The 12607-nt window shown below is 41.7% G+C and overlaps 2 protein-coding genes across 5 annotated transcripts in view; one reads left to right on the plus strand and one right to left on the minus strand.

Annotated features, from left to right (window-relative positions):
* Positions 1-775, minus strand: part of FAIM (Fas apoptotic inhibitory molecule) — an 8997-nt gene extending 8222 nt beyond the window's left edge. Inside the window, exon 1 of one of the 3 annotated variants that reach the window (XM_075511953.1) lies at positions 266-492. The gene's annotated coding sequence lies outside the window, so the exon portion shown is untranslated. Of the gene's footprint in view, positions 1-229; positions 493-685 lie in introns of those variants that run through there. The other 2 variants (XM_075511952.1, XM_075511956.1) reach the window with 2 other exon arrangements.
* CEP70 (centrosomal protein 70) lies at positions 643-12438 on the plus strand. Of its 2 annotated transcripts, none has more exons than XM_075511947.1 (16): positions 643-1038; positions 1504-1603; positions 1761-1884; positions 2223-2403; positions 2726-2895; positions 4148-4207; positions 4912-5011; positions 5410-5498; positions 5858-5932; positions 7044-7146; positions 7784-7954; positions 8607-8753; positions 9274-9442; positions 10698-10812; positions 11747-11826; positions 12218-12438. In XM_075511947.1, the coding sequence occupies exons 1-16, from the start codon at positions 1030-1032 to the stop codon at positions 12277-12279; spliced, it is 1755 nt and encodes a 584-aa protein (XP_075368062.1). In that variant the 5' UTR covers positions 643-1029; the 3' UTR covers positions 12280-12438. The 2 variants fall into 2 exon arrangements, with proteins under 2 accessions (XP_075368062.1, XP_075368063.1); XM_075511948.1 differs by lacking the exon at positions 12218-12438 and adding an exon at positions 11994-12210 and having other exon boundaries at positions 936-1038.
* Positions 12439-12607: the final 169 nt, after the last annotated feature.

Raw genomic sequence — 12607 nt, forward strand, 5'->3', positions numbered from 1 at the left:
AATCAAGTCAACAGCCCAAAATGAGATTTACTTCTTTATACATAAGGACTTGTTTTGAAAACTAGGATAGGATTACCGCTCTGCATCCACCTAATCCGTACCTGGTAGCAGAGAGCGGGGGATGGTGCACTAGGAAGTATACGAACTCCAGAGACGGCAAATGCCTCCCCACCACCCACGTTTATTGCCAGCAAAGTTTTTGGTTTTTAAATTAAGTCCTGGCAGCCACCTTTCTAAACCCCTCCTCAAACAGCGTATTGCTGACCGCCGTGATCCTCCAACCCAGGGAGAACGCGCCGCGCCGCGCCGCTCCCCTCCGGGCCGCGCTCGCCCGAGCTCAGGCAGCAGAGCCCCGCGGCCGGCTGGCCCGGCGGCGCCCAGGGAGGTTTCCCGGCACGTCCCACCCCTCCTCCGGGCCGGGCCCGCGGCAGCGGGCGGAAGCACACGCCGCCGAGACGCGGTCTGCTTCCTCCTCCTCCTCTAGCAGCCGGGCCGTCTCCAAGGAGCCCAGGGAGACGCTCCCTCAGCCCGGGCGGGCCCGGCCATCCCGCCAGGCGATGTCGGGGCGTCCCCGGGGCGGGAAGGGAGAGCAGCCCCCAGGCGCCTGAGGAGAGATCAGGCCTTCGCGGGTGGGCGATCAGGCACGCCCGGCCCCACACCCCGCCGCCCCCGGCCCCGCTTCTACCTGACCGGGGCTCTCTTCCCCCTCGGCTCCCCGCGCCTCAAAATGGCGGCGTGCGGCCAGCGCCGCCCCGCGGCCGCCCGCCCGCCTCCCTCCCCTCCTCTCACCTCCCCGCCGGCGGCGGGCGGGCCGTTACCCCCGGCCCACCGCCCTCCCGACCGGCTCCGCGCCTTCCCGCCGCGGGCAGCCCCGAACTAGGCTGTGCCCCGCCGCCGCCCGGGACCTGCTGAGGCTCCGCGTCCTGGTAACCGACCCCTTTCCTCTCCTGCGTCCCGGCGGCCGCCTGCGGGCAGCGGCGCGGAACCCGGTCCCCTTCGCCGGCGGTCCCAGAGCGGGAGTCCCTCGCCATGACAGAGGTACCGTGGTGGAGCTGAGGTGGCTGTTGTTACTGCTTGGTGGTTAAAAACAATAAACCCCCAAAGCAGGCACCCGCCTCCTCTGAGGGCTCTTCGGGGCTGGGGCAGGGGGTCGAGGCCCACTGCAGCCCCGGTGCGTTGGGGTTACCCGAGGGCCGGTTGTCTGGGTTTTTTAAAATGGTAAATTGTACTCATTGCACATATTTCTCCTTCTAATAGTGACCAGGAGAACTGAATATTCTGTATATTGTTAAATACACTTTTTCCCAATATTTTTTGCAGATCCTATTGGAAAGTCTCACAAGCCCTCCTACAGTGGCTGGGACTTCTTGGGGGTTTGGGGTTGGTTTGATTTTATTTGGGGGCATTTGGTATCCTCCACTGCACAACAGGAAAGACAGGAGACCGTGAGCTGATCTTGAGAACTCACGTGTCTGTCTCTTCTTCCCCTTCTCCCAATGGCAGCGAGAGAAGGCAGAATGGGAAAACCTAAACAAGCTATTAATGCGTCGTGGGTTGAAACCAGTGAGTCTTGCTGCCCCCCAAAGCTGCAGAAATATATCAGGTAAGGAAATGCTAATTTTACAAGTTTTTGTATCTGGAAATAGTGAGCCTAAGTTCATAAGGCATCTCTAAAGCTGTCGCTTCCAAATGGTAGCAGAGATGCGATCTTCTTCAGCTACTAAAAGCCTTTCATTATGACTTTGCTTATGTATCTCCAGATATGATTGTCTTAGACAGTCAGTCTTCTCTAGGAATAAGACTTGCATTAAAAACGCTGGTGGAAGATGCTGATCGACAGCAGAAAATGATGCAGGGGCTTATGGAGGCTAATCATTGTCTTAGGTAAGACCCAGTGGAAGGAACTTACTTGCTAATGCAAAGCAAAAGTATTACCAGTGTCCATCTCCTGCCAGGTGGAGCTTTTGTCACACCTGAGGCCTAAGACCTTTTTCCTGAGATTTTTGTCCAATATGCAGCAGTGTTGGCCTAGTTCCTTTTGAGCTCATATGTTATTTCATCTGCTGCTGCTTCCCATACCAGCATATTTCCTGTACCTGCTGCCACAGTTTATTATTGAGTGTCATCAGATAATGTTTGTCAGGCCTGTGCTTCCTTCGCTGTATTTAGTGAAAAGAGTTTAATTTAAATCGGGGATTTTTTTTTTGTTTGTTTGTTTTTAGAGATGAGGTACGACAGGAACAAAGTAGGGCATCTCAACAGGAACAGCGGGCTAATGATTTGGAAAATGTGGTGAAAAACATTAAGTCCAAAATTTGTCAGCTGGAAGATGAGACGATAGCTAAAGTTTGCCAGCAACAGAATCAAGTCAAAGAACTTCAAAAAGATCAACAGGTTTCACAGGTAATTCAGATAGGGCTGTCTGAGGATTCAAACTTTTGACTGTTTTTACAAGCTCTAAAAATATTTACATTGATCAAAATAAACATGAATCTTGGGTCATAGAAGTTAGTACACTATTTATAGCTAAGATTTTTCAATCTATACAGAATTTTCTAGCAATAACTTAGAAAAATATCTGTATTCTTCTTCCACTGCCTCTTCAGTATGTCTAAAAACGGAGTACTAAACTTCTTTGGGACCAGGTGCATACTTGGGCATGTGCAGTAAAGTCTCCAGCTTGTGGGTTAGAATAATTTTGTATGCTCCCATTATCTCTTCACAGGCAAAATATCAACAGCAACAGGAAAAGCTGCAAGAACAGGAAGAGATTATTGCCCGTTTGCAGAAGGAGCTGTGCAAAATTGGGATGGAGGAGCAACGGCGCATTGCCACTCAAAACAAAATGTTTTGTCGGTTTTGCAAAAGAGCTCCTAAGTCTCTTCTGGATCAGCAGTAAGCAATTTTCTTATATTGGTGAATGACCTGTAACATTAAATGAAGAAACGGATTTTAAAGTAACTATCTGTTCTCGATATTTTATGGAAAAAAAAAAAAAAGCTAGAGACCTTAGGAGTGCAAGCTGAAATATGAATTCATGTAAAGATACAACAGTGCAGTAATTTTTTCTTGTATAATAAATGTGAGCTGGATAAATCTATGGCAGAAAGTAAAAAGTTATTAGCCCCGGTATACACTAGGTGTCAGCAAAGAGAAGGGAATGATCCACTCTACTCTGGAACTGCAGTATCTGCTAGGGTGATCTCATCCTGGGTTTCTAACATTTTAAAATGTAAATTGAAAAAAAAACAAACACCACCCCCCTCCTTCCCCACCCCAAAAAAAACCCTGTCCAGGTTGCAGTCACTTCTGAAGTGCAAGTGGGCTTTGCAACTGCTGACTGCGGGCTTGCTGTAAGGCTTCCCAGGTACTTTAGTGACAGTTCTGAGAAAGTATTCCAAGCCTATGTCTCTTGCAGTAAGATCTCCATAGTTCTGCTATAATCAGAGACTTGCCAATTCTTAGGCTTCAGGTAGCCATCACTTTATTGTGCTGATGTCGCCTAGTTTTCCAGGCCTCTCTAGTAACCTTTACCTGGGAAGCATTTAAAAGGGATTGTGTGTGCACAGCCCTTTTCTTGTGCCCTCGCTGTATAAGAAGAAGGATCACTGATTTTGGTTCCCTGTGCTTTCTCGTCTGTCCCTCCAAAACAGACAGTCTCAGAGTGCTCAAGAGGACAGGCGGTTTCTCAGCTGTTCAGTTTTTTGTGGCTCTATTTTTTGCAACCAATTACTTTGAAAGCACTTTTAGTTTCTTTGGAGACAGAGATTCTCAGGCTATGTGGGACCTGTGCTCTACCTCCCGCAATGGTTGCTGAGCCCTAGCACTCGGGACTGCCACGCTGTTAAGATTGCTGGGTAAACATAGTCACAAGATGAGGAGGCTGTCAGGAGGATTTAGCTTTTGTCTCGTCTTGAACAATTTTGCCACTTTCAGTCTAGTACAGAGTTAATGTCTCTACTTTTCTGTTTTGGAAAACGGTGATTGTGTTTGATATGAGAGAGAACCCACTATTCGATGTGGTCATTTCTGAAGTGCAGTGCAGTTCTGTAAGCGGGCCTGTTCCTAGGGGGTCATCACAGTATCTTTCAGGCACGATTTTTTTGAGAATATCTGAAATTCAAAATACCGTTTTTCCTTTCTTCAGGTTCCTTTGTCTAATTGATTATTATGAATCTCAAATTAGTCAAATGAAAAAGGAGCTAAGGTAGGTCTTATCTAATGCCTTATGGCCCTACTGTTCAAAATTTTCTTAGTCCTGACTGTTCTTAAAGCTTGTAATGGTAAATATTCTGTGTTCCAGATGTCACTAGCATGTAAGAAACAGCAAAGGATTGTAATGGTCATGGAAGTTTGGATTCTTCTGGGAATAGCTGTCAGTCAGGCTAGGCAGCTGCTCAGGCAGGAGGCCAAGACAGCTAGGAAGTTGGGGGCATTTAGACACTTGAGCTATAATTCTTTCTTTCTTTTTTTTTTTTTTTTTTTTCCCCTTTCCCTTCCCCTTTTGCCATGGTTCACAGGCAGAAGAATTACTGTATTAGCAGTGCTCAGTCAACTGATCTCCCTAAACAAAAGGAATACCAGCTTTTCAGCTCTATCGCGGTGTCTACATGGTACAAAGCAAAAAGCAGATACCTGAGACGTTCCTATAATTTGAGATTATTTTGAAAACTGAAATGGGATTTGCTTGTACTGGAATTCCTCTCAAGGAATAAATGCACTTAATTAGTATATGAAACAGCTTCCCAGAAATAATAGAGAAGAGCAGTGGATCTTAGGGCAGAATTTCTATTTTATTTACTTTGCAGTTTATGGAAACATTATTATCATACATAACTGCTAATGAAGCCAACTTAGATCTTTGAGGTAATCAAATTACAGTAAGCTGAAACAATTTATTTTTCCCAATAGGCAATATAAAAAAGATGAAGACCAGGTACAGAGAGAAGTAAAAAGCAAGGAAGAATTCTTAAATCTAGATGCTACTCCTAATTATAGAGCACTGCTCACGGTATGGAACTGCTAAGAATAAGTCAGTGCAGATCTCTAAATGGTAACCCTTCAAGAGCCACATAGAAACATATATGTGTTTGATTTCCAGCCCCTTGTTCTTATCATGTCTTCTTAATTTGTAACCTCTCTGGGCAGGGTTCGCTGTCTTTATGCAAGGATTCGGTACTATGTTGTGAGTCGTCTTCGCTGGGGACTGAATAGACCTCCGTAATCACAGGTTCTCCACCTGCGGTCTAGTGCAGCAGGCTCTTGATCTTAGTCACTAACTCCTCATCCATGCTCTCTTGCTATATAGGCAAATGGGAACCCTTCTTAACACAGATGTACTTTAAAGTGTTTAAGCTTGTTGTTTATGGAATGAGTGAAATAAAAGAAATAACACAGTCTATGTTGCAGTCTTTCCAGAAGCAACTCGTTGAAACAAAAGCCAGGAATGAACAGCTTTTGCTTGAAAATATAAATCTCAGGAAAGATTTGGAAATAAGGTGAGAAAGGATAAGTATCATTCTTTGTAAGGGCACTTCAGCAGACTTTGCTTTACGAAGAAAGAAACTGAAAGCACCGGCAATTGTAAAAGTATACTATGAAATCTGCCTTCAAAAGCCATGCACAGAAGTAAGATATGGCAGCAGCAGTCAGCCTTCCCTCCCTACAGTCTTAGTAACGACAACTGCTAATGGTTATTTTGCTGTTTCTTGTTGTTGCCACATAGAAATGTTGCAGGATTTCATTTCCAGAATGATGTTGGGGCACTGGCAAAGCTTTCTTACTTTTTCACTTGGCTGAGTTTTATAGATACCTTCAAATGCAAGACATATAATATGGTACTTTTTCTTTCTAACAGACCAACTGCACAAGAATTAAAACTTTACAAGCACCAAGTGAAGAAACTAGAGAAAACTTTAAAGAAAACTATCCAGTAAGTATATTTCTTCAGTAACTTTCATGAATCCTCTGAACTTCTTAAGGCAAAGATACTCTGTAACCTGTAACCTGATAGTAGTTCCTAAAGCATGTACCTTATCACCCTTCCTTGCAGCCTGGTTGTGGGCAGCAAATGCTACTGTATCTCCAAAGATACCCTGTGAGTCTCTGAAATGATGGCATGGTCTCCAAAAGGGGGCAGAGCAGTGTGTCTTTTTTATTTCGTTTTGTCTTTCTGGATTTGATTTGAGTCAGGCTGTCGCAGGCAATATGGACAGGACCAAACTGTGTTGTTTGCTGCTTCCGTGAGCTATAAAGCAAGCTACTGGTTACATTATGGATTATGAATGAGAAAGTATGAGTTGGCAAAATGTTGCGGCTACTGAAGTTATATCCGTATGATTCTTAGAAATCGACTTAGTTTTCTTCTGAAACATTGCTAAGAAAATACATTGAAGGTATTAGAGCTCCAGTACTGACAAAGTGGTTTTATCTGTAATTTCACTTAATCATTTGTGCATGTGTGTACTGAGCGCTAAATATTTTATAGCCTGAAAAAGACATCACTTAAACTTTAAAAATGTTCAGTTCTTCATTTTACATTGTGTATATTTAAATGGTCTTTTCTCTCATGCAGTGGGTATGATTTAGATGGTAGTTTTAGAGAAAGTAATCTTAGATTTGACAAGAGGGGTAGGGAGCTATATATAGTAAACCTGGGAAGATGTTCAAGCAGAAGCAGATAAAGACTGTGAGCACAGAATTTGACCCTTTTGAGTAAAATTCTGGATTTTAAGTCTTCAGCTGTAGTAGAACCTCTGGTAACAGAACAACTGTACATCTGGTGGTGTCCCTTCTAAATTAGCCTTTAGTCTGGAATAACCTCAACCTGGAGACTTAAGATAAATTAACAATATTTACATTAAGTATTATGTTCTTCAGCTAGTTCAGTTTGATGGAATTCTGTTGGCAGGCATCATAAAATGGAGATTTTACTTTGTAAGTGTTTAGTATATGTGCTACATACCTGGTTCTTTAATCCAGCTGAAAGTAGTGTCTCCTGCTAAGGCTACTTGTGTAACCCACTGTATGTATTTGGCATGTAGATCTTCGGGGAGTAGTACCGGAGAAAGAACAGAAGAAAAGAAAGAACCCGAGAGTATCGCAGGAGTAGATCAGCTGCAGGCAGTTTGCCAGCAATACTTACAGGTATGCAAATTTTATCTGTACTGTGTGTATCTAGCACTGTTACAATGAAATATAATACATGACATTTGTTTAACTACGTAAACTGAAGCGTAATGTTCTGGATTTGGCAGTTAATGTAGGCTTGTTCTTAATTGTTCTATCTTGGTGTAAACTACCGGAAAATGCAGTAAGGAAGCAGAGACTAGGTTGGCAAACATCAAATCAATGATTTAGCTGAAGTCTTTTCAGGACAAGGGATTTGTTCAAGGTCTTGGGCAAAACAGATCTGTATGTTATGGTTTTAAACATGCCTGAGGAGATAATGGCTTTTATTTATATTTGAATAAAAAAAAAAGCGCAAATATAATAAAACTTAGCAAAATGTAAACTGTGGAAGTAACAATGCCTCAAGTGGATAAATGTTAAGTATCCCTCAAAGGGAAGTATATTTGCATTACTTTTACATATCTTCTAGCTAGTATATTTTTTAATTTTTGAATCTATTACATTTTGAATGCATCTGTAAAATCCATCAATAGTAACTTATTGGAGCTATTTATGATTTAACGTTTAGACAATCATGACTGTGGTGGAGAGGGATTTTATTATAAAATGTCATACATATTTGAGCAATAACATTTGTTATTTGGTGTTGAAGGTTTTGTCCCATATTGATTCCATTTTGCGAAGTCCAAGAGCTCCTCCATTAATATACAGGCGCGGTAAAGGGCCAGTGCAAAACTATATTAAAGAGAATGGACAGGAATGTGGATTTGAGCACCTTCCGCTTACTATAGAAATGTGGGCAGATCAGCTAATGGCCCTAAAGGTAATGCATTATTGTACTTGGCTTTATATTCTTCCTTTAACTTGCTGACCACTCCTCGGTCTCTCCCTATATGTAGGGTTTTTTCTGTGCGTAGCTTTTGTTATTGCCTGACTTGGTGTCAAATTTTAAAAATAATTCTGCTGTCCATTTATATACCACCTTAAAACCATAGTAAAGTGAAAAATGTGCAGTGTGTCTACAGGCCAGAGATGTTCCTCTGTGTATATCGTCCAAATGTTTTTGTTCACTGGCTGAGTCCCTAAGAAGACACTTAAGCTTTAGAGTCTATGTACTTCGCACATTGATGATGATGCATTTTCTTTCTTCCTTTTGTCTTGCCAGAACAGTAACTTTTTGATCTAAATACAAGTGAAGTAATTTTTTTGAAAACCAAACTCTCTGTGACCAACACTTTTATATCACTGAAACTACAATATATGAAGTACTTTAATTTTTAGACTATCAGCATTCCTTTTATATGAAAGAATGTAAGCAAGATCCTGTGCTTAAATTCCATGAAAATGAAAACCTTACTGTCTCCAGTACTGGAATGTTTTTGCACATGAGAAACAGAAAATCTGCCCGTTTCTATAATAAAAACAACTTTAAGAAGTTACTAAAATAAGTTGTGTCCCCTCCCTTCTTTTGAAAGGATTTGCATAGGTCCTTGAGAAAGCTGTCTCTGGAGTTGGTGCCCTGGCACACTGCAGATCCACAGGATAACAGAGAATCCATACGAGTTGAAGACCTCCAGTTCACAGTAGATGCAATTTTGGAAGAAATAGAAAATAAGGAAAAGGTAATTCTTACCAGGGGTTTATAATCACAAGTTACTGTGGAATTCTTAAATGCATTCTTCACACAGTGATGAGATTTGTGCATTTGAAAGCCTTGCAGAGTTTAAGAAATAGCTGTTTGAAGGTATTCAATAGTCAAAGACTATTTTAACATAATGGATAAATTCACCTTGGGGAAGACTGCTTTAATCGAAGTCCAACGATGAATTTGCATTGCCCTGTAGTCTCAGGCATTATCCTGTTCTGTCTGTTTCTCAGTCAGCACTGAGAATACATCAAGGTACTTACTAAACAACAGAGAAGAAAGCTTTCAAAAGAGTATTTTTGGTTTGCTGGATATCTGTGTCTGAAAACTTTAAAATATGTTTTCAGATTTAAGAATATTTGAAACGCCGTGATTTAATAAGGGTAGTTACACCCGTTTTTCTTCACAGACCAGTTTTAAGAATGTTTCATGGTTTAAAAGAATCCTTGCTTTGTTAAGCAATAACGTTGACAAGTTATTGTTTCTGCTTGCTGCAGAACAGCCAGACGCCATCCCTATCAACCCTGTTTGCAATAGTCTCTCACTTCCAGAAGTTGTTTGATGTGAATTCTCTGAACGGTGTTTATCCGCGAATGAATGAGGTTTACACAAAGCTTGGGGAAATGACCAATGCTATGAGAAATCTCCATGAGCTCCTGGAACTAGGTAAAGACTTACCACCTAGCATTTGTTCAGACCATTTCCAAAGGAAGATGACAAGTGAAAGGCTGATCTCTTCATAGAAAATATGTTGAGCTGCTGAGAAATGAGTAAACTAGGTATATTCTTCACTGCGAAGATAAAAATAGGTTGCTGTCAACTGGGAGTTTAAATAGCAAAACCCCATTACTTGTAAGCCTTTAGCAGTTGCTGAGGAATACCTGGGAGGCAGAAGAAAGGAATAACAGATAAAATTGATTTTTTTTTTCCCACAAAGCTTTGTTTCCTGTGAGCTGACTTCATAATTCTTCTTGACCATCTTTCATTCTCTACTTGAAAGATACCAAGTTTAAGAAAAAACTCAGCCTTTGCTGTAGATTTCAACTCAGTAATTCATTCAAGTGTAATTATGTGCAGTGCTCAGAAATTTCCTTCTTATGCTGCTAAACGTAAAAAAAAGTTGTTGTTGACGGTCAAAAACTAAGTGCCAGTACTCGGAGGCATACCTAGTTACTTCCCAGTACCCATTCTCTTCTGGTTTGTACTGCTGGAGAACAGCTGCTCTTGGGTTTAAAGGTTTGGCTGCGCTGTAGGGTGTACAGCCTGAGAGCCAGGCTCCTGGACTGCTAAGGTCTTCTGAGCCTCATTCAAGGAGGGAAGCAGTCTTCCTGCCTGCAGCCAGCACGGGAGATGAGGAAGCCTCGTGTCTCCCTACAATTGCAAACCAATGGAGCTCAAAGGATGCCTTCTCCAAGGCTAGTTCTTCTGGAATTGAGGGAGAAAAGGAAAAGGACCCTGTTACCTTGAATCACAGCAGTTAAAGCAGGTAAAATCCAATACCAAAACAAGTTCTGGCTGTAACAAAGTATTTATTGAGCAGGTTCCTTGTTGGCCTAGCCCCTATACCATGCTTCTGCTGTGTTACAGGAACCTAACGAATAACTCTGTCTATATATATAACTTCAGTTGGCAGATTTCCACTGACATTGTAGGGAGCACTTTAGTACCATCTCTGCTGTGAAAATATGCAACTCTGACAAGTTTTGTAGCCAGTAAAGGATTAGTGAGAGATTCGCCATTCCTAGTGAACATTAGTTTATTTCTGGCTACAGGCACTTTGTTTTCTGTGAATGGTGGAACTTGTATGCCTAGATGTGTGAAAACCGAATAAAATCTGGGCACCTGCAAGAATTGGATTGTGTCTAAAATACTTTCCTGTTATTACTGTTCTAAGAAACATGAAGTGTTTGTTTTTCCACAGACAGTTCAGCTCCACCCACTGTGGTAGTGGATACTGTTGGGAAACTGCGTGATATAATTAACGAGAACGTGACTGAGCAGGTACAGCAGCTTCTAGGGACCCAAGACATCCACAGGTATGCGGGGCTGTTCCATTGGTGACCATTCTTCAAACATCAAATGTAGTAATTGAGAGAACTGGCTAAAACCAATACTGAAAGAAACTTTAATAATTTGTTACAAAGGAGTGAGCTGTGACAGTTAAAGGAGTTACTGCTATCCTGCGTGAAACAAATCTTGAATACTTTCAAGAGGATGAAGCTGGCTAGAGAAAAATTAAGGCCAGAAGGTTCCAAAACACATTGTTGGTTTGCATGGATAAGGTGAAATAAGCCTGAATAGGATGTGCGTTTCATATGGAGACAAAGCAAATACTGCACGTGGGTGGGGAGGAGAAAGTGTTGCAAGGTTTCGACTGTAATAGTGAAGTGTATTAGTTGCTAAGAGAACATATGCCTCAAGCTGCCTACAAATAGTTTGGGAGCTGGACAAATCTTGTTCTGCCTTCAACAGATGAGAACATGCATATACTTGGTAGCTGACTATAACAGCTTGCGTTCAGCAGGGGCTCTGCAAACATACTAAAAATTAATTGCAGCAGGCAGCAAGTCTGACACATGCTGTTAACAATACTAACTCCCTCAACCTTTCTGCACTCCTCAAAGTTTTAACTAGAGAATAGCTGCTTGTAAAACATCCCTTGCTCCCCCACCAGGCAGTATATTTAGCATACATAGACCAATGTTCCAATCCAAAAATTACCACGTAAGGAGCAAAGGAAGGATGTATATAGGGCATAAATAGTGAAAGTAAAGATCCTCTTTTGACAGCTAACACTTGTTGGCTGCAGGTTTCAGAACCTGAGAACACATTTTTGGTGTAGATGGTTTTATATACTACTAAGTAGCAGTGTTTTCAGAAAGTCATGACATAGTACGGCAAAACAGCCAAGGAGATGAACTTAAAATGCCCTTGCACCTTTTATCTGACAGTCTCACTTGCACATTTCAGTATAATCAATAAGCTAGAAGAACATGAGTGCTTCTTTCCACCATTTCAAGCTCTCATTCAAGATTTGCTCTGTCTTCTAGGTGAGTAATATTTGCAACAGTTGTAATTATCTTCATGCCAACACTTCCTCCTAAAACTTTAAATAGCTAACAAGGGTTTTGTTTACTCCTGGTGTGCTAAAACACAAGGAGGATGTGAGGGAAGGTGCTAACTTTTGCCTCACTCTCCTCTTTCTATCTTTCCTCAGAAAGTGACCAAAATACTTTTTCACTGAACATGGGGTTGCATATATTCAATCATATTACTCCTCAGATAAGCTAAATTGAGCTTTTCCCAAAAGCTCATTAAAAGGTGTGAGGAGTTTATTTTATTCACTAGCTGTATTTCTAGCATTTAAGTTAGAATTTTGGCTGAACTTGAAGATGTTCTAGGTACATACGCCTTACTGGTTTGCTTTTCATTCTGTTTCAGAGATCAGTAACCTGGATGATATTTTACCTACTGTGCGAAATTTGAAATTGGTAGCTAGTTGAGAGTTAGTCTGGTCTTCTCTAGCAAGATCTATCTTACCTGTGAATGTACTTGTTGATGCTTATGACATTACAGCTACCTCTAACCTCTCTCACCCTAATCAACAGTGTCAGAGTTTTTGACATAAATAAAAGCTGTGGCATTTTTTTCAGTTTTCTTAATTCTTGTTTCATGGTCAATTTAAGAAAAACTTATTATAACTGCTATCAACTGGTCTACTCAATCCCAGAGAGAGAACCAATACACTCTGTATCAGTCTAGGAAACTGAACCCACACAAAGCCAGACATACTGTAACCACTGAACATTTTGAATGTTGCTGATACAGTAA

This window comes from Mycteria americana, chromosome 9 (genome assembly GCF_035582795.1).
Source record: "Mycteria americana isolate JAX WOST 10 ecotype Jacksonville Zoo and Gardens chromosome 9, USCA_MyAme_1.0, whole genome shotgun sequence".
In the NCBI taxonomy this organism is placed as follows: Eukaryota; Metazoa; Chordata; class Aves; order Ciconiiformes; family Ciconiidae; genus Mycteria; species Mycteria americana.

Bases quoted from the DNA above. Each gene is read 5' to 3' on its own strand.
- CEP70 (XM_075511948.1), top strand. The intron at 1,885-2,222 runs GTAAGACCCAGT...GTTTGTTTTTAG, and splicing joins GAGGCTAATCATTGTCTTAG to AGATGAGGTACGACAGGAAC. The intron at 8,754-9,273 runs GTAATTCTTACC...TGCTTGCTGCAG, and splicing joins AAATAGAAAATAAGGAAAAG to AACAGCCAGACGCCATCCCT.